At 50.1% G+C, this 19,997-nt stretch overlaps 6 protein-coding genes across 6 annotated transcripts; 4 read left to right on the top strand and 2 right to left on the bottom strand.

The window, feature by feature from the left end:
* Positions 1-33: 33 nt before the first annotated feature.
* On the top strand, positions 34-932 carry CI109_102956 (uncharacterized protein; the record flags this gene model as incomplete). Its single annotated transcript, XM_032001342.2, has 2 exons — positions 34-332; positions 413-932. The coding sequence occupies 2 exons, from the start codon at positions 34-36 to the stop codon at positions 930-932; spliced, it is 819 nt and encodes a 272-aa protein (XP_031864232.2).
* Positions 933-1,154: 222 nt separating this feature from the next.
* Positions 1,155-5,210, top strand: CI109_102955 (uncharacterized protein; the record flags this gene model as incomplete). Its single annotated transcript, XM_065967217.1, has 12 exons — positions 1,155-1,265; positions 1,334-1,571; positions 1,629-1,827; positions 1,881-2,043; positions 2,099-2,345; positions 2,400-2,564; positions 2,614-2,916; positions 2,968-3,122; positions 3,180-3,190; positions 3,239-4,904; positions 4,962-5,111; positions 5,160-5,210. 12 exons carry the CDS (start codon positions 1,155-1,157, stop codon positions 5,208-5,210), a joined length of 3,459 nt encoding a protein of 1,152 aa, XP_065823289.1.
* Positions 5,211-5,667: 457 nt separating this feature from the next.
* CI109_102954 (uncharacterized protein) lies at positions 5,668-6,907 on the bottom strand (the record flags this gene model as incomplete). Its single annotated transcript, XM_032001340.2, has 3 exons — positions 5,668-6,283; positions 6,409-6,673; positions 6,769-6,907. The coding sequence occupies 3 exons, from the start codon at positions 6,905-6,907 to the stop codon at positions 5,668-5,670; spliced, it is 1,020 nt and encodes a 339-aa protein (XP_031864230.2).
* A 940-nt stretch (positions 6,908-7,847) lies between these two features.
* Positions 7,848-13,546, bottom strand: CI109_102953 (uncharacterized protein; the record flags this gene model as incomplete). Its single annotated transcript, XM_032001339.1, has 16 exons — positions 7,848-8,131; positions 8,188-8,336; positions 8,394-8,544; positions 8,606-8,652; positions 8,712-8,746; positions 8,802-8,841; positions 8,900-9,180; positions 9,242-9,668; positions 9,721-9,838; positions 9,886-10,045; positions 10,109-10,708; positions 10,764-10,851; positions 10,904-11,523; positions 11,572-12,057; positions 12,116-13,164; positions 13,240-13,546. The coding sequence occupies 16 exons, from the start codon at positions 13,544-13,546 to the stop codon at positions 7,848-7,850; spliced, it is 4,842 nt and encodes a 1,613-aa protein (XP_031864229.1).
* A 422-nt stretch (positions 13,547-13,968) lies between these two features.
* On the top strand, positions 13,969-15,269 carry CI109_102952 (uncharacterized protein; the record flags this gene model as incomplete). Its single annotated transcript, XM_032001338.1, has 3 exons — positions 13,969-14,373; positions 14,435-14,590; positions 14,655-15,269. The coding sequence occupies 3 exons, from the start codon at positions 13,969-13,971 to the stop codon at positions 15,267-15,269; spliced, it is 1,176 nt and encodes a 391-aa protein (XP_031864228.1).
* A 466-nt stretch (positions 15,270-15,735) lies between these two features.
* On the top strand, positions 15,736-19,696 carry CI109_102951 (uncharacterized protein; the record flags this gene model as incomplete). The annotated part of the gene is made up of 9 exons (XM_032001337.1): positions 15,736-17,131; positions 17,177-17,253; positions 17,304-18,059; positions 18,120-18,288; positions 18,347-18,755; positions 18,825-19,010; positions 19,073-19,178; positions 19,247-19,513; positions 19,580-19,696. The coding sequence occupies 9 exons, from the start codon at positions 15,736-15,738 to the stop codon at positions 19,694-19,696; spliced, it is 3,483 nt and encodes a 1,160-aa protein (XP_031864227.1).
* Between the last annotated feature and the right edge of the window lie 301 nt (positions 19,697-19,997).

Raw genomic sequence — 19,997 nt, 5'->3', positions numbered from 1 at the left:
GTGTGATGTATCGAGCCATATTGACAGACTGACATGAGTGATACATCCCGCTCGAGAACACATGATGATCTTGACATAGAATTGGAATTAATGACAAGTTCTCTGCTTCCGGCTGAACATCTCACTCCATCAGAATCCGGAACATGGCCTCGAACGATCGATATCTCGAGCGACGACAATGAGCTGTCCCTCCATGTAGTGGTACAGGAGGGATACGCGGGAAGGGAGGATGTGACTGTGGAAATCAAGAGTGCGAAGATGGGGAGAGATGAAGCTGCAGGTTGGAAAGATTGGGTCTGTGGGAGAATGAACGATTGGGATAATGACGAAGAGTGAGTGAGCTGATCTATATAGAGCTATATAGGGGACATCGTCCCTGTTGGTGTACGAAAGCCAGCTGACATGCATATAGCTATCCATTGTACCAATTACTCACAACTCACTTCTTACCACTCCTCGCCCCCAGTTCAGCACCATCAAATTCCCCGTCCATACCTACACCTACTGAAGATCCCACCACCACCTTGAGCTCAAGACCGCATCATGTCCTTCTTATATCCCATCACCTACTCTCTTCCACCAAGCGGAAAGATCTCATCTCTCTTTCGTCCACTCTATCACTTACGGGTTTCTCTAAACCCGGTCATCCTGGTATAATGTACGCCATAGGCACGTTGCCTGACCTTGAAGAATGGGTCCGGGAAGTGAAATCGTGGAATTGGCTGGCCTTGCGAGTGAGAGCAGGACCAGAAGCGGTCGAAGGCGAAACAGTGGGAGGCAAGGGACAAGAGAATGGTGCTAGAGGAGGGAAGGGAAGGGGTGAATGGGTTGAGCTGGAAAAGATCAGTGAAGCTTTGGAATGGTTGAGAAATAGAGGAGGGAAGGAGAGGGAGAGGTTGTTAATTGATGTTGGAGTAGGTGGGGGTAAGTGAAACTTGCATGTATCGCTAGTCATGGTCTCAAATGTATAACTGATTGCTGAAAGTGAGAGATGATGTGGCAACGAAGTGACGTGTATGTTCTCACTAACGCACAGACCTCATGTTTGCCTGACCTGACATATGGATGAATGGTCGCTCATCACATTTCCTTCCTCGACTCTTCTTTCTCCTTCGTATGTCCACATTGATCATAGCCTTTTACCCTCTCTCAAGATGCAGGCCATCACGCAAGAGGGATACGAGCCGCATGAACACCTCCAACAAGATCAATATTGGCAAGCTCGAAAAGAATCGTCCGACAGATGGGAGAATGACGTCTCACAGGTGAATAAGCTCCTTCCATTATCACACCTGTCATATCATGTATCACTCACCTTTCGACCACTTGATAGATTCTGGAACATTTTGCAGTCGTTGACCTAAATGATGAAGACAAACTCGACCCGGTCACTGAATTCGGAGACAGCGTAAGAGCAAGCTTGAACGGGACCTCTCCATACCAGCTCATGACGAAGAGCGACACCCTCAAAATGAGTAGGGCGAGTGTCGGTATCGCTCAGGAGGCTACAAGACGGTTGAAGGCATCCCAGATGAAAGGGTCCGCTGAGAAGCTCCTGGACACACCAATTCGTGAGTGGGCGTCGCTGTCTGGAGCGCTGCTGTGTCAATCTGACTGTAGTGTCGTAGCCGACCCCTGGCCAAGGGAAAAGCGACCAGTCTCCATTATCTTCACCGCCAAAGCTGAACGAGAGACCCCTAAGCTTGGACGACGTGCTAAGGGCTGCCCGAAGAGCTTTTCGGCGTTCGCCCTGTCCAAGCAGAATATGTTCTCCCCTACCTCGAATCCCGCAATCAAGGAGGAAACGGCATCGGAGGACGATGCACTGTAAGTTCCACCAACGGTCAGATGAAGTACTCACGCAACCCCCAACTGTACAGTAATCTGCGTTCATATTTCGATGAGCGTGATAGGGAAGAAGTCTCTCGCCGATTTGCCTATGACACAGAAGCGAAAGAGCCATGTCGGCTGCATGCTCAAGGTGACATTGCGGATCATCCCACTTGGCGAGAGTGGGAGGAAGAGAGTAAAGCCTTCATGGAAGTAAGCTCAGCAGTTCTGACTTTAGCCAGCAGATCTCTGACATCAACGTGAATAGTCCTTTCCTCGACCCGTCGAAGCCATCTTAGAACCACTTGCGCGACCTAACCCCCCGTCCCAGATGCCACAGTCTTACGCTCAGGTAACGGGTATCCTACTTCCCGTATATGGCAATGGCTCCGAACATAACATGGACACCAATCTGGAGGTCCATCGACGGTCCAGTCAGGACTGGATGCCGGACGATCTTCGCGATGAAGATTTCGGTGCAGCCGCATTCCACACAGAGATCCTCGACGAAGCAGGTAGGTTTTGTTCATAGCTCATTTGTAACGTATCTCGCTAACGCGGCATTGTAGACGGACTACCAGTCTGCCCTATGACTCCATCAAGTGCACTGTCGAGACCCTCAGATCGTTCCTACTGGGACATGCAGACCTCTGATATAAAGGCTCCGGTTGAGTGGGCACAGGAGCAGGCGGAGCTGCAGCCTCGATGGGCTCATTCTCATGTTCGAAACCAAGGTGAATACTCGTCTCTCCTGTGACGGACCCTGCTGACAAATTGTCGAAGCTTCCTCGCCGTTGACAAATCACGACTATGCCGGAGATAATCTCGGACACGACAAAGAACCACTGTTCTTCCCCTCCTCTCTTTCTCCAAGCCCCCCTTCTCAAGACTTCTCAGCGAAAGAGTTCGGGCGACAGAATCCTCTTCATTCGCCAACAGTCGGGACCCGACATCTCGAGTCAAACTCAGCAGGGGCGGATGCCCATCTGAGGTCGCCCTCTCAATGTGAAGCACATTTCCATCAACAAGACTACGACGTTGATGATGTCGTGTACGAGGAGCAGGATCGTCGGAACGATATTCAAGGTAGGTAAATGGCGGTGTGCAACCAAGTCATCCAGCTGAATGGCAAACTAGATCGCATTGACCTGCAGCAAACATCTTTCGAGCCAAGCGGTGATTATCTGTCAGACTTCATGCAGACCGCCATTCGCAACGATAACGTGCGGCAAACCGACACCCAAATAGTCTTTGATGAGATTTCAGACGTCGATTCTGACTTTGCGGATCAGGTAGGTGGCGACTGTACAGCACCTTAGCAACTAACACTGACTCTCTTATCCTGTCAGATCGATTGGAAGTAAGTCAATTGCAGATCGTGCACATATTGCAACTGACCCTAATGTAGGCTATCTTCGATCGCCCCCTCCGCTCAAGCGGAAGAGGAATTGATTATGGTGCGACCGATCACACAAACGTCGCCCCAAAGCACCATACCACCGTACGCCGCCGATAGTGTCCTTGAACACTTCGATCCCAATGCGGCCAAACTGCAAGCTATTGTTAACAAAGGCTCGACTCATTCGGATTATATCCGTCCACGCTGGCGGACGATCCAAGACTACGAGGCGGAGCAGTTTGCGGCAGGCGCTATCGTCGAACCTGAACCGATGAACAGCCAAAACGAGTCAATAATAGGACGAGTAAACTATAGTATCGGAAACGTGGGCGATGACGAACTTCTCATGAACGACAATGATATTCACGCTTTCCTTAAAATACAGCATCATGAGTTCCTACAGCATCATCCAGATTTCGATAAATCACCACCGGAGCCAGAAAAGGAGATGTCGACCACGGGCACAAAGTTAGCGAACTCGGCTAAGAAGAGGCAACGGGAAAGGAAGGGCAAGTCGGGTGGATTGCGACCAATATCAGACCCGTCTTTGGTCGACTCCAGTACTAGCAGCTCTGCCGCCAAATCGGATGATCAAATGAAGAAAAAGCAGCCTTCAGGAGTCGAGCATCAAATTACGCGGACGAAGCCATCATCACCCATGCAAAACGAATCTACTCCCAGGAAAACTCGGCCGCCAGCGGAAGTCAAGGCCAAGTCCTCGTCCAGGAAGCGATCACGAGTGGAAAGCACACATGATGTGTTGTCTGATGATCTGGATGATATCATCATGCAAGGCCTAGTGGGGCGGAGAGTGAAGGCCCAGCAATCGGCCGAATTGCAGTCTGAAGATCGCGACGACAGCAGCTACGGTATCCAAGCTCAATCACTCAATTGCACGGCCGACGATTGGCAAGTCAGGTCTCAACAAGAGAGACATATGAACGATTTCCTCCGAGTGCGTAACAAGCACGACCTGATCGCTGAACGAGATGAGGGCACGCGAAGTCAATTGCTATCTCCCATCTCCGAAGAGTCCGAAAGCGACTGGAGGAACGATCCGCTGATTCGAAACCCGGCTTGGTATATCAAAGCGATCTCAAGCCCTCTGCGGACTCCAGCAGCAAGTATCGCCGTACTGATCACCAACGACTTGAACCAGAATCGACCTCTCGTCGTAGCCTTGCGCGATCAAGGCTTCCAAACCATGGAGCGACACACACTCTACGATGATGTTGATCTCGTCCTCTCACCGAACATCGCAGTCGTCATTCACGATCTTACAGCTTTGCCAGGATATCAAGACACTCTCAGCAAGCGACTGCTGCGGGCCACCAAGCAGTATCGTCAGGTCATCCTCATTCTCGTGACCTGCTCTTTTGACGAGTTCACCGATGTACAATCAAGAAGTCGCCCAAATGCAGGACCAAGCCCCCTCACCCAGAGTGTTGTCATTTCTTTGCAAACTTTGAGGCGGCTCTACGACCTTGCTAGCAAGAATGCAAGGGATGTAATTGGGCAACTACACATCGTATACTCGTACAATGGGCCGGAGGAAGTTGTCAAAGGTCTCACCGCCAGGTCGACGAGCGAGAGGAAAGCCGCGTATGAACAACTGGACAATCGAGTGTACCGAGACTTTTACGAAGATCGACAGTGGTTGGAGCAGGACCCTATGGCGAGTGACGTTTTACAACGTCAATGTATCAGTGAGCTGACGATCTCTCGTTATCAGGAGGACGACTTGTCCATCTTAGTTCGTACTTTCAATACCTTCCATGCTTGGTACGCTTTATGGCGATTCGGCAGCGTTGCAACTATCCAGTCAATGTCGGAAGATGAGAGGATGGAAAAACTGGGTCCGATCTTTAGTGAGACTCTGGTTGTGAGTACATCTTGGACTGGTGGTGATGAAGGCTGACATTTGACCTAGACTCGATACAATACCACCCTCGGTAAAGCCAAGGTCCATAGTTCGAGGTAGGATGATTCCCATAAGAGCTTCAGCAGAACGTGGAGGTTAAGATGTGAGCTCGTCGAAGTGTGTCGCGATTGGGAAGGGTAGTGTGTAAATATGAACGACGATGTTCGCGAGTAGCTGCATATTTTACGACTGTGTGCGTTTCTGCCGTGCGATTTCATCATAATTCGATGTCGTGTATCGTGAAGTGTCACTGCGTGCTATGAATGCACGTTCTGTCCATGCCCGGCTATAGTTGACATCAACATCGCAGAGTCACCGTTGTTTCGAAATAGCGCAACCGATAATTTAAGTTGTATGAGAGAGAATAGCATTAGGGATTTGTGAAAGGACTACAACGTATCGAACTACCGTATATATAGACACATCTGCGGCTGACCTGAATCACATGTCGATATCTTAAGGCCCTATTGGGTTGACACCAAACTTGACTTACCCCTCCAAGGGAATCCACAGGATCTCACCAACCTCCAACCGTGTGATCGCCTTCCTCCTCCTTCCCATGTGACTGGAATCCTGAACCATCACTCTCACGTCTCGGATTGAGCGTACCACCCGTCGCAATACTCCCATTATCGCTGATCGGTACCGGTGAACTAATTTTCTTCCCTCTCAAAGCATCTAACAATCTAGTCGTTCGTCTCTCACTTCTTCTTCCTTGATGAATGAGATAACTCCCTCCATCTCCTTCTTCATATCCACGCGCCTGAGCGTCGCGTCCCACTTCAAACCCTACTTGAGGCCTTTTGGATCTGAGCTTCGTAGCCCAATCCTTCAGATTGATGTTCCTCGATTTGAGATAATCTACCAGAGCGTAAAGGGTGAAGAAGAGCGAAGTGATAGCTATCAAAGCTGAAAAGACAACGACGAAATACAACGTCCCGTTCCATGAGAACTCGTAAGGGATAGTCAGAGAAGTAAGTTGGGCAGGGGTGAAATGGTATGGGAGCATAGCTTCTGCAGCAGCGAGTGCGGACGCGGATGCTGCTGCCATGGATGCTGACGCGGCGGTGGCGGGGTCGATGGATGGAGTGGAAGAAGTGGTGGTGGAGGTGGCTTCCGTCGGAGTGGTTGGACTATGTGTTCAGTTGAAGGAGGCTTCGTCAGCATGGTGGATTCCCAGCTCTTATATGTAGGTTACGTAGTGGTAGAGCTACACTGTCGTACCAGCTGTGGTTGAGATGTTGGAAGTGCCACTCACGCATCGAGATACGCGCTGGACTGGACCACCGCATAATCAAATGCCAATCCATCTCCTTCTCCGCCTTCAGAGCTCCCTTGATTTGTCAAAGTCAACGTATGTATCGGTCCGTCCTCCAGCTGATGTGCTGTGAACAACAGATGATGATAGTTCGTATCACCTTGATCGTTGTAAGCGGAGTATGTTCCGAGAGTATGGTTGTCCAATGTGGCGAGGAAAGAGCCTTGTTCAGGACCGGATATTCCATATGCCCAAATGTCTGTGCCTACATGATAGCACGGTATGTAGCTTGGTTAGTTGAGTCCCCTTCACGCCCAACATGAACCCCAGCAGAAACTCATCCCAACATCGCCGACTCACCTACAAACCTAATACTCGTCGAGGAATTGACGCTCGTCGTCCAGCTGATCGAGCTATTCCAAAATTGTCCTAACAAGGGACGTATCTCGTCCACCTGCGTCTGGTTGATGTATTGATCAGAACCGTTGATACGGAGCATGTTCCATCCTTCCGAGAGGGATAAGGCGGGAGTCGACCATTGTGAGTCGTCGATTGTGTAGTTCTGGGCGGAGTTGGTGGACCTGTGTGTGACGAAAGAAGTAGGAATTGGTGAGTACTGTACTTGGGTGAACTATTACAGTGGCGTTGCATGTCAGAGAGTGTGCACGTACATCTTTTGCGATGGTATCTGAGCTGGAACTGCGAAGGAGACTAAGCCCGTGCGGTTGTCACTACGACTGGACGTATCAACAAGGACAGTAGTAATGGTTAAAAGCCGAAAGAGCGTGTAAGTTTGAATGGGTGGAACACCTGTTGGTGTAACGTGAAAATCACGATCAGTGAGGTTATCGATCTGGCCATACTATCCCATCTTCGTTTGAAGTGTAGTATGCTCTTGAGATGTCATCCTCCCTAGGCGTCGAGGAAGGCGGGTCTGAAAGGTATACCTTCCATTTCCCAAAGGACCCAATCAGGTCATTACCCCTCGTCCAAAGTGAAGTCTGTTACGACACAGCGGCAGATCCGGTTCCGCTGTACTCACCTTATTCGGGTCTGCAGGCGAAAGGAATGTGAGTCTTCGTCAATGTACCGTGCCCATTGCCGTGAGCTTACTCTGTCCGACATAGCGAGTGCCACATACAGTGACAACGCCACACTGGCAATCCAATCAACGCGTCAGACTCATACATATCTTCTCTTTGCCATGTGCACAGAAGATCGCCTGAGCTCGCACAGCGACCGCAAATCGATACATCTAATGATAGAAACATCCTGACTGACCAAAGGTAGTTACTGATACTGTAGCACACACAAATTGAGACGCGAGATAGATGTATAGTTAAATGTGAAATATGAAAACGTCCTCCATTCCTCTCCTTTCTCCTCAAGAGTCAATCTCCTCCCGTTCGACTAAATCGATCCCCTGGTTTCCGCCTCACTTAACGGATCTCCCTTTCCAAAGGCTTATAATCTCTCCTACTCCTTCCTTTCCTCCCAGATCTCCACCTCTTGAAACCTACGATCAGCCTCGAGATCGGTCTCTCTGCAAACTTTTCGAATCCGAAACAAGCAACAATGTTGACTATCGCGATCGCCAATAGCTCAAGTTTGAATTGTAAGTCGAATTGAATGAGATCGAGAATGAGTGCGATCGGTTGAGCAGGGGCGAGAAGCACGTAGGTGCTGAATGCTCCGAGACCAACAAGACAGATGATGAGTGATGCTGCGGCTCAAATGTCAAATTTATTGTTGCGCAGTCAAATCAACGGAGCAACTCACGATTGGTATACAAAGGCTTTCGGTACGGTGGTCCAACACTGAACACACCAGCCACCAAGATATACTGGAAGCATGAAACCAGGAATAGCGCAGAGTTTTCAAAGTTGAAGGTCTCGAGTTTGTCCGTATTCGTATCAGGCTTGGTGTACCTATGTACGTCGACTTCGTCAGCTATCTTATCCGTACAGCTACGTGATCAAACTAACCAAGGTTGCCTCCTGACCCAGATGAAGACAAAGATCTGCACAGCCGAATTGATAACGATCTGTCCGATGATACTGATCAAGACCTTTCGCGAGACCAAGCTTGCCGTTGGTCGTTTCGGATGGATCTTGGGGTAAGGCAGAGTTCGTCCCACTGAAATACAAACCGGTCAGTATATCTACACGAGAATCAGCGTTGAGGAGGCGCCACGTACTAGCTACCGCAATTGGGATGATGACAAACAAGTCGATGTAGAGGAATCTGTTGGTGTAATCGTCAGCACAATAAGAAGAGGTGGAGATGCGGAACGTAAGACTCACTGGAAGTCTCCAAGACTTGAGGCGAATGAGTACAGCTAATTGGTCGTTGATATTAGCGCCTGAAGTATATTAGCTGTAGACAATGCTTACCAAGGTGATTGTTGTAAACTGAATCATCGAATACAATGCCCTATTCAAAAAACTCGTTAGCATCATGTCATCCTGCAACAATCATCTCCTGCACTCACATGTATTTGAAACAACTGAAACTTGTAACCAAAGCCGCTCTTCCTTCCTTGATGATCTCCACCATACAGCTGATATCGGGAATCCTACTTGTGAAGGGAGCGGCAACCGAAGCTTCTGCTTCTGAGAGCGAAACTCCGACGTCTGCAGCTTTGAGAGCACCACAGTCGTTCGCACCATCTCCACAGAAGGCGACAGTGTATCCGAGTGCTTGAAGACGTTCGACGAGTTCTGCTTTTTCATCGGGAGACATTCGAGCGAAAATAACACCTTTGACCAGCATCTGGAGTGACATGCAATAATCAGTCCAGTAAACAGCGACCATGAGTATGCTGACCACTTACCCTCTCCATAGTCTCAAATTCGGCATACTCCAGCATCCATTTGAAGACATCACCAGTCAAAGCCAGTTGATAGTCGTGCATCTCCGCTTCGGCAGTATCCAATGCTACTCCCATCTGGTTGACCATCGGCTTGAGCGTATACTCGTCCAGCTTCAGCTTCTCGTCGTCTACGCTGGACCAGTCGATATGCGCATCATCTGCCGTTCCAGTGCCGGGTATGAAGGTAGGAATGTATACGCTTGCAGAGTGCGAGACCAGACCACATTCTCGGGCGACACTGATGGCAGTACGAACGTTGTCACCAGTAACCATTCGACAAGCGAGATGAGCTGCACGGAGAGTGTGAATATTGGGCGCGGTTCCAGGCTTGAGCTTATTCTCGAAGACAATGAAGCCAAGGAATTGGAGATCTGACTCCGCAACCTCACTGCGTGAGGTCAGCTGGCGTTCATATCCTTATCTCAAGTTTCAAGACTCACCGTCGCATTCGTTGAGCCTTCAGCCAGGTCAGCCCCTCGATCGACTTGCCCGCAATGGCAATGACACGGAAACCGTTACGAGTGTAGTATGAGAGCATATCATCGTAATCCAGCGGGACTGAGGCAGTGTCAGACATTGAGTACTTCATAGAAAGCTCCACTCACAAGAAGAGGGATCGCAGATATCAGGCATGACCTCGGGAGCACCTTTCACGTATACTTCCATGCTGGTCGATCTGAGTCGCTTCACAATGACACTCATGCGTCGCAGGGCGGAGACAAAGTCATAAGTGCGGATGACACCAAGCTCAAGGAAATGTGCGTGCTACGAGAGTACCTGTGGTCAGACGACTCTCGTCGTTTGCATCCCGGCTGTCAAAGAGCTCACCTTGCCACCAGACTTCAAAGCATCCTCCATCCTCCACTTATCCGTCCCGGGCGGTCTCACAACAGTTTGCACCAATGCTTGTGGTCTAGCTTGCCCAGAACCAGAACTGGTATTGGCGGTGCTCGTACTTGCGCCTCCCTTAGCAGTGACAGGTCGAGATTGTCCCTCATCCAGAGTCCAGCCGGTATATTCGAACATCTTGATATCCAGTGGATCACCGATAACCTCGCCATCGATCAACTTTAGGGCGTGACAGGTAGCAAGTGCGTGAAGTAGCGGAGTCTTGCCGTTCACTCCGCCTTGCATAGGGACATCAATGATCTCGCCATGGAGTTCGGAGAACCGTCTATCTTGTCGATCGATAGTCCGAACACCGAGGACATCGAGACCGTCTTCCGTGAGGGTACCGGTCTTATCGAAGCAGACAACGTTGATTTTACCTCCAATGTTGACACGATTGGGAGATATGCAGAAGATCCCGCTCTTCCGTAGTCGATCAATGGCAAAAGTGGTTCCGATGGTCAATGTTGCAGGGAGAGCGGGAGGAACAACGATGGTGATGAGATCGAGTGCTCTAAGCATGATTGTGTTCCAGTGGATCTAAACATCTGATCAGTAAGCAAATTCCAAACACATGGAGCGGCCGGCCACTTACTCCGATTCGGATGAATTGAACAGCAGAGACAGCGAAGCCAAGACCAGCAATCATCGCCAAAACCCCGATGAAGTTCATCGAGTCGCGGCTACTGTGCGTCAGTGTCCGCCACCCGTATCCACGATAGAAGTACCACTCACTAGAATTTGAATCCCATTGGTTTAGGGAACAACATGGATCGCACAAGTGCACCTTTCGTCGTGTTAAATCCAGACCTTGTAACCATGGCCAAAGCAATCGGTTCCTCGCTCTTCGGCGCCCAAGGCGGTCGAGCACCTGCTCGTACACGAATGATTTTGGTTCCGGAGAACAAGTAGTGTTTGGCCAAGTCGCTGTCGATCTCCGAAGATCCTTGCTTCGCTTCTCGAGACATGACACGCAAAGATTCATCCTTGACTGGGATCTTGCTAACAGGCACGGACTCTCCTGTAAGCATTGATTCGTTGACAATGGCATCGCCAGAGAGAAGTAACGCGTCACAAGGGAATACGCCGAGATTGGGATCAGAAGCATCGAAGATGTCGCCTGGAACCAGTTGAGCACAATCCTTGATCATCCATTCACCATCGACCAGCAGTTTGACGTCACAATGGAATCGAGACATTTCACGCATCCTTTCGATGGTTCGTTTCGTCTCAACCAGAGTGGAGAGCACACTGGTGATACTGATGAGGGCGATAGCGAAGGCGTAGTAGTAATAATCGTCGAGAGACCAGAGAACAATTGAGGCGATTTGGAAGACATAGAATGGGTGCAGAACCTGTATCACAGTCAGCTCAACGGTTTCACAAAGACACACGTTACTCACCTCGTCGATAAGCAAGCCCATAACAGACTTCGAGGCGATGTCGATGATATTCTCGCCCATCAAGACCTGTCGCTGCTCTCTGACCGAGCTCTCCAATCCGTGTGCAACCGCTCTCGCAGATGTCCACCTCGGATCTCTCCAGTCCCTGATCATAGCCCATCGACCCGTTGCCGGTTCCAGAGCAAACTTAGTGTACCTGTACTCCATTATCTTCAAGAAGCCCATCGTCTCTTCCCAGGTCGTTTTTCCAGGTTCGAGATCTGGCAAGAGGTCCTTCGCTCCGCCCACACCACCTGGAGTTTCTCCACTGATGGCGTGATTGGGTTGTACGGGTGAGCCATTGGTCAAGCCTAAGGATCCACCATTCAACGGAGTAGACGACGAAGAAGTAGCAGGCGGAAGTATGGCTTGCGGAAAGACGGTAGAAAGCGGATATGGATACGGGATAACTTCGAGAGGAATGATGTGGAGATCTCCGTAAGGCGTCTAACAATAGTTGTTTGGATTAACATACACTCTGACAGATGACACGACTAGTACTCACCTCCACCACTAGCCAGGCTCCACTCTTCGCCTCATCGAATGCGGTCTCTGTGCCTAGGAACTTAACCCAGATGCTGGGCACCCATCTACCGATCAAACCCAAAGCTCCAAAGGTGAGGATACAGCCTGTCCACCATATCGCGTTGCGGAATGGATCGGTCCGATAGCAAGTGAATCTGATCGACAGGTCTTCATCGGGTAAGACCACAGTTTGCCGAGATGGTACAGCAATACTGTCGAATTGTTTTGGTTCGGTGAAGTCGTACGGATGTGCGTTCGGTTCACCGAAGATCCCATCGGTGGCGGAAGGTACGAGCGGCACAGAAGGAGAGTGCGGTCGTGATTGTGGGGGGAGTGATGTGTCGTCCGCCAAGGAAGATGAATATCCTTCTTCTCCTTCTCGGTCCGAATTATAAGAGTCTTCGTCCTCATCACGGTAGCCCCAATCGTCTTCTTCGCTCTCTGACGGTGAACGGTGTAAGGAACCTCGTTCGGAAGCATAAGAACCTCGCTCTGATCTTGACTGAGAACGAGACCGTCTTCGTCCGTGACCGTGACCATCAACTCCGTTTTCTTCGTCATCATGATCATGTCGAGCAAATCCGATGTATGAGGCGATTCGACCCAAAGCAGTAGCAGGCTTCACGGGGCTAATAGATCCTGGTTCAGAGGTCTCCGCACAAACATCTGGGGAGCGAGAATAATCCTGCCCGCCTTGGTACGAAAAGTAACCACCGCCTCCGGTTTCTCTAGCTGCGCTTGGAGTTGTTTTGCTATGCCGTCTAGAGTCTTTTCTCTTCATCTGTACACCATTCTGGTACGAGCGACCGGTACGACCGGATCCACCTTGTTCGCCTTCGTCCTCCGAGTCTACCATAAACACACCCGAGCTGGGCGATTGTAGTAGATCCACTTGGGAACCAGTCTGACGTCGGAATGAAGCCGAAGGACGAGGTGCAAAAGAGCCGGAATTCCTCGAAGCGATAGACGCTCGTCTGGAGCCTGCACGCATATGAGTTCGTGTGATTGAAGAGGGAATGATACCGCCGTCTATCGAAACAAGTTTGCACTTAGCATCGTCCCAATACTATTCACACAAGCAGAAAGCGCTGAAACACAACTCACCGTGATCACTTCCTGCCCACGAAGTCCAACTTCCCACCATTAGGTCTGGCGGACATTCCTTCTGTTCCCTATCTCTCTCGATTGCAATAGCATCGACTACAGCCTGAGGTGCATTCTCTGTATAATCATAGTGCGAGGGTCCTGCCTCTCCACCATTACCATTCTGCACAATCGGCTTTGGCACCACATTTCTCTGGTTCGCCGGTATGGGTACCGGGTGGAAAGTGTCTGCAGGAGTAGGTCGTGAGATTGCGATAGCTGAAGGAAGGTTGGTATTACTCGGACCGGAGTCTGGTGGGTCTGCCATTTTACCGTGTCTATGGATTGAAAGTGGTATGGTTTGAGATCCAAACTACTAATCTATAGGCAGAGCAGGTCTTTTGTAGATGGGATATCGGAGCAGGACGATAATTATCGCGATGAAGTCACACATGGTAGGGACCGGCGTTTACGTAACATATCAAAGGCAGGGCCAGGCCAAAGAAGAATAACACATCATTCCACACAAACAGGCTGAGCTTGATAAGAATGCATCCGCCCACACAAGGTTCTGGCGTTTGCCACCCATTTCGATCAAGTTTCCGTCGGACACTACCCAGAGCGCAAAATGTTGCAGCAGTGCGCCATTACATATGACGATCTAAGCTGGATGTGTTGATCCTTGTCTTCATACAACTTATACAACTGAATTCAGACCACAAGTTTACTCATTACATATCAAACACCACAATGCCCGATCTCAACGAACTCTTACGATGGTCCATCGCCAATTCCCAACTCCAATCTTCCGATTCCACCGACTCTTCGTCCCAACAACAACAAGAACAACAATTATCACTTCGATTCAACCCTGCTTCAGCCTCAGCTCCTAGCGGACATGCTGCGACGCTCCATTCATCCGATGCTGGACCTCCTGACCTTTCACCTGCTTCCACGCCCGGACCTGGTACACCCGTAGGAGACAATGAGATCCCCTTACCCCCTGTTGCGAAGAGGGAAGATCTGACTACCGAGATGCTCGATCTGATCTTGGGGAAAAGCGATAGTATAATCATGAAGGAGAAGATAGCATTCGCTCAGGACGAAAGTCAATCGGTGGAAGATAGAGTAGAAGCTTTGGACGATTTTGAAATGGTACGTACGCAAAGCTTCGCTCGTCCTGCGCACAAGCATGAACTGACTTGACTTTCGGTAGCTCGTCGAACTCATTGACAACGCCAACAATATGCCCATCTTGAAGCTCTGGGACCCACTTCTCAGTCTTCTGTCGTCACCCCATCCTGAGATCGTAGCTCATTCGCTATGGATCATGGGTACAGCCGTGCAAAACAACCTCAAAGCTCAAGCAGCTGTGAGTGCTTCTTACTCCCTTTCACTGTCAGACATGTATACTGATTGTTCTACTCCGTTTGTAGCTCTATATCCACAATGTCTTCCCTCACATACTATCTGTTCTTTACCCGTCTAGTTCCTCCTCAACCACTCATCCCTCTTCAGTCCGAGCCAAGGCGACCTATGCTCTCTCTTCAGCGCTTAAACACTGGCCTTTGGCATCTACCGTCCTATCCTCCTCCTCACCATCGGGCTACCTCACCATCAAACGAGGTGTCGTTGACTCCGACCCTGTAGTCCGACGCAAGATGGCTTTCTTGCTAGGCACACTCGTCATGCAGTCTGGAGCGATGTACGAGGGTGAGATCCCTAACGAAGTTAGAAATCTGTTGGAAGAAAGGATGAAGGAGACTCAAGGTCAAACGACAGAGAGCTTGGTGGACGGCTTGAAGAGGGAAGGTGTATTTGAGGGATTGATCGATGAATTGAAAAGGAGTAAGAACGAGGACGACGTGGATTTGGAATTTGAGGAGAATGCCATAAGAGCGTTGGCTCAAGCTTCCGAGAAGGGAGGCTTGACCGATGAGCAGAAGAAAGACCTGAGGAGCGTCTGGACAGCCTGGGGAGTGAAGGGTCAGGAAGAGAGAGGATTAGAAGGAGAGGATGGAAAGGTCATTTCGTCGGCCTTGAACGCTTAGACCCATACACTACCATATGTATAGATAATCATATCATGCAGTCACACATCAGTGGCAACCTGTGTTCCGTCCTGAAGCTTGGCCCGTGGAGGTTGACGGTACACAATAACCTGTAATTCAACCCCGAGAGAGACTGCCAGGCGAGTAAAAAGTTCCACTGACCTGACTTGAAACGGGTCACGAACAGAACGTTGCATATGCATCAGCAATAGGTTCATATATATCCCCTGTGGTGCCCTATGTAAGCGAGTTCAATCAGTTTAGAGGTTGTTTTCAATTTTCAATATCACAATGTTTGGTTAGTCGCCTCGCCCGGTGCGAGCGATTCTTACGTCATATCCTGAGATAACACCCCATCTCCTGCTATCAACGATTCCATGTTTGTCCATCTAAACTACCTCAACAAACTAAGATATTTGGCCCTGGGAAGAAACGCACCCACATGTCTCGATAATCACCACACAGCATGCCCTCCGTCCCTCAGCCCGCTTCTTCTACGCGGGCCGCTCACTTTACCCCTCCCAATCCTAATATACCACACGATGTTTCCGCTCAACATCCCCATTCCTCGACCGCGAACCGCCCAGCCGTTCAACCGTCTCCTGGAGTCACATCGACCACTTCTCACGTGGAGACCCATGTCCTTCCACGGAGGTTCCTCGGACCTATACCTGAAAACGTGGTCAATTCCAAAGAGGTGGAAGAGAAACGGCGGAGGTTTCGAGATTTGCGTAAAGGTGCTATAAGGAGATTACGAGGAGGAGGCGAAGATGGCGATTTTGGAGGTGAAGGATTAGCCGATTTCGGTGGTGATAATGAAGGAGGAGGAAGGGTAAGAGGTGTAGTGAGAAGGATCAAAGTGCGAAGGAGAGGAAGAGATGGTGAAGAGGTAGAAGAGGAATTGGATCTGGATGATGATCCGGAGTTGGGGCATGATGGGAAAAACAGCTCGAAGCAGAAGAAAACGAGGAAAGATGTGTGGGTAGGAGAGAGTTTCGATATAGGACGAGAGTTCATCGCTCGTTCCGTCCAGTCAGGAGAGAGACCACCGCCTGTCAATCGAGGTGAGAGCGGAGCTAGTGATCGAAATCAAGGTCAATCCAATGGGGAAGGAAGCACTCCGCGACAGGTGGTTAGCAGACCACCCGTATCCACTCGTACCACACAAGAAACATTCGTTACCGCTCGTACTCGCCTATCTTCAGGAGTACCGGGCGCTTCCCGATCTAGTCTTTCCCTCGATACACCGGCAGAAGGTGGTTATAATCTCAACCCCAATCCTCAGGCTTCCCTCGGTACTTCCCCTTCCACAATGGCTTCCCTGCCGCTCCCCCGCCCCCGGAACTCTCAAAGCTCGTCAGTGCAGCCACTCGTCTCCTCTCCCATCGAAGAAGAGGGTGAGAGTTCTTATGCAACCGCTTCGTTACCCGGCAAAAAGGGACGATTCTCCTCCGGAAAGACAGTTGCAACATCGCCTGGTATCTCTACTCGATTGAAATCAGCACTTCGACATACATCCAAATCTGACATCAAGACAAATCAGTCGATCGTCTCAAATGAAAGAGAACAACCATTACCGCGTGTGAAAAATGGCGCAGGGAAATATGGGAAATCCAAAAGCGTACAATTCCCAGTCGATCACGCCGAAGTTTTGTCGTCCACTGATCTCACGGCGAACAGTGGTCCACGGGAGCTCATAAAGCGTAAGGGTAACAAAGAGCCGGCTGACCCCGAAGATGTACTATCGAGAGAGGGTGACGAGGCAGCTGGAACGAGTGCAGGAGCCGTAGAGGAAGCTATGGAAGAGGAGGCAGACGATCAGTGGGAGGAGCAGAAACGACCTGGAGAAGTCATCATGCGAGGTACGTATATGCAGCTTCGGCGGCATGCCACCATGGCTGACATAGAAAGAGCAGATCGAATGCTCGTCAGAGTTGGATATCATCGGGAAGATAACGTCTCAGGTTTCAACGAGGCTTCGCAGGTGTGTTGACCTAGCTCTTGGAGACGAATCAAGCTAACTTGGATTGGAAGCGACGAAATCCTTGCGCAAGACTCGAACCGATGGAAGAGTATATCGTAGTATGGCGCAAAGGGCTGATCGAGTTTTATCAAGACTGGAATTTACCTCTCCGAGAAAGGCTTGCAGGTCACAAGCATTTGGCGTTCGCCATCCCCCTTGCTCCCAATCGAACCTCGTTGTCGGTGTTCAATTCAAACGACGTTACCCTCTGTTTAACGACATCCGTCGCGCGGCTTCAGCACGACGTCCACCAGATCCTACAATCCACTACAACCCGCATGGGAGGGGTGAAGGATCGGGTGAAACAGTCGCGTCAAGTACAATGGCTTCGAGGGAGACGGAAGGGGACTCAGGTGTTCATCTTCAAGATTGCGGAAAGATCAAGAGCGATGGATTGGTATTGGGAACTCTGGCGAGATTTGGGCGGAGAACTCCCACATCGATTTGACATCTCCGTGCCATCATTATCGACGACAGTGCGGCTTTCTATCCCAGAGGGAGAGGAATCTGGACATGAGGGGAATCATCTACTGTACAAGCACTTCAACCCCCAGACGGTCATCGACACTTGTTGGGAAATGTTGTTGAAGAGTGTCGATATGGACGATCTGTTGGAACAGAGGAAAGAGGGGGGTAAGAAGGACACCCTGGACCTTGAGCTCGCTTGGAAATCCGTTGATGGGACTTTAGACTGGATGGCGTATCGGACTACGGTGCAGGGGAAGCAGCGCTCCTGGCCAGTGCTGGCGGGTCTGGCAAGAATGCATGTGAGTAGTCAATCCACCATAACACGCAGCATAACAGATCTCATACTGCCTTGTACCTAGGAGGATAAGGTGCAAAGGGAACTGCAACTTCGAACTGCCCAACATCAGCCGAAAGCTTTAAAGTTGGAAGATGGGACATGGCTGGACGAACCGCCTGGCGTCGAGGGATATCTATATCGTTTACGAGGATCGAAGGCGAAAGAGCATATCTATATAGCCTCCCACGATGGTAAGTTGGTCCGGTTCTCATCTGTCCACAGGCACGACTGACATATCAATTACGATAGGAAACATATTCGTAGCAGTACAGAAGGAGGCACGGCCACCGCTCGTTCCACACAAGGAAGGATCCACCCCGACTGATCTCTTCCCTGACCTCCATCGACAATTCCTAGACGGCGAACACCGTCGGATGGCATATCTCATTGAACGCAGTGCGGGTCGAGTAGATCTTCGTGATATTGTCAGCGTTAAGATAGTAGAAGACAACACGAATTCGACGTTTGCTCATCACACCGGCGCAAGCGCGGATGGGGCAAGTGCAGGTGGCGATGTCGGGCAGAGCGATACATTCGACATCGAATATACCTCAGGAGGTAGTGTACGGCTGCAAGCGGCTTCACCAGAAGTGGCGAAAGAGTGGGTGGAAAGACTGGAAGCTTTGGGGTCATACTGGAAACGACGCCAACGGGTAGAGTGAGTTCTGGTATACTTTCGCAATGTGATCCACTCGGTCCAGGCTGAGCATGTTATAAATCCATTCAGCGCACGACAACGTATGGACATCGCTGCTCTGCATTCTAAACACGATCCGTTCGTGGATACGACAATGAGCAATGCGAGTGATGCCGGACTTGATGAAATCTGGGATTGGTGCGCTATCAAAGGATGTCGGTCGATCTGCTTGGCCGGGCGATTGCACCTCAAGCGTGACAAGTATGACAAATTCAGGTGAGTGGGCGCCAAATCTCTTCCACAGGCGATGTTTGAGTTGATCACATCTAATTTGATAGGTTGAAATACTTTGTCTTGACTCAAGGGTGTCTGGTATCGTTTAAGATCAAGCGAAAGGACTCATTCCATCCGAGGAAGAAGCGATACCCACTCTTTGGTGCATACGTAGGTATTTCCATCGCGCTCGTTCTCAGTTCGACCGACACTAACGACTTTGACCTGTGGGCAAACAGGTGTACTCTGGCATGTTAGCGCAAGATGAGCTTCACGAGGCTTCGAATTCGGATGCCTTTTCAACGCAGGCACGAGTGTACCAAGATGGCCTGCAATCCTCCGATCCTGCCGAAGATACGACCTTTTGTCTGAGACTTCCCACCTCGCCTTCGCGATGGGGTAAGAAGAGAACACAACCGTGGGAGATGGAAGAGGATGCGGACTTTCTGCCACCTGGATTGAGTAAAAAGCCTGCCACGTTGCTGATTTTCAGAGCGAGATCCAAAGTGAGTCAACGAGGGGACACGCATTGGGGGAGGAAATGCTGATCTTGTGCTTGTGTTCGAATCTAGCTTGAGAGGGATAGATGGGTGTGGGCTATCAACGCGGAGATGGAAAGACAGGTGAGATCACACCTGAAGCAAGAGGAGGCATTACGAGAGTATGGCAAAGTCCCCGATCGGCTGTAGGATGATATGGCTTGCTTTAAACGACCGAGGAGAATTTACCACGCATTTTGATGATATCCCATAAGGTTGTAGCATGTAATGTGGATGTATCGATAAGCACGTTTCGTTGAGCATAGTGGTGAAGAGTCATTACCGAACCGAAGTCAACGTGGTCTCTTTGTGCCCAGTTACGATGCCCCTCGGCCGAGTACAAGTTGAAACTTTACAACCCTCTATCGCTTCGTAGCGTTCCTCGTCTGAATGCGAATGACTCAGCACCAAGGAAAGTATACTATGCCGTAAAAGTCGTTTTCAAGCATGC

The sequence above is a fragment of the Kwoniella shandongensis genome, chromosome 5 (assembly GCF_008629635.2).
Source record: "Kwoniella shandongensis chromosome 5, complete sequence".
Lineage (NCBI taxonomy): Eukaryota > Fungi > Basidiomycota > Tremellomycetes > Tremellales > Cryptococcaceae > Kwoniella > Kwoniella shandongensis.
Note: the sequence above shows the minus strand (reverse complement) of the source record. Positions and strands in the feature narration are given on the sequence as shown.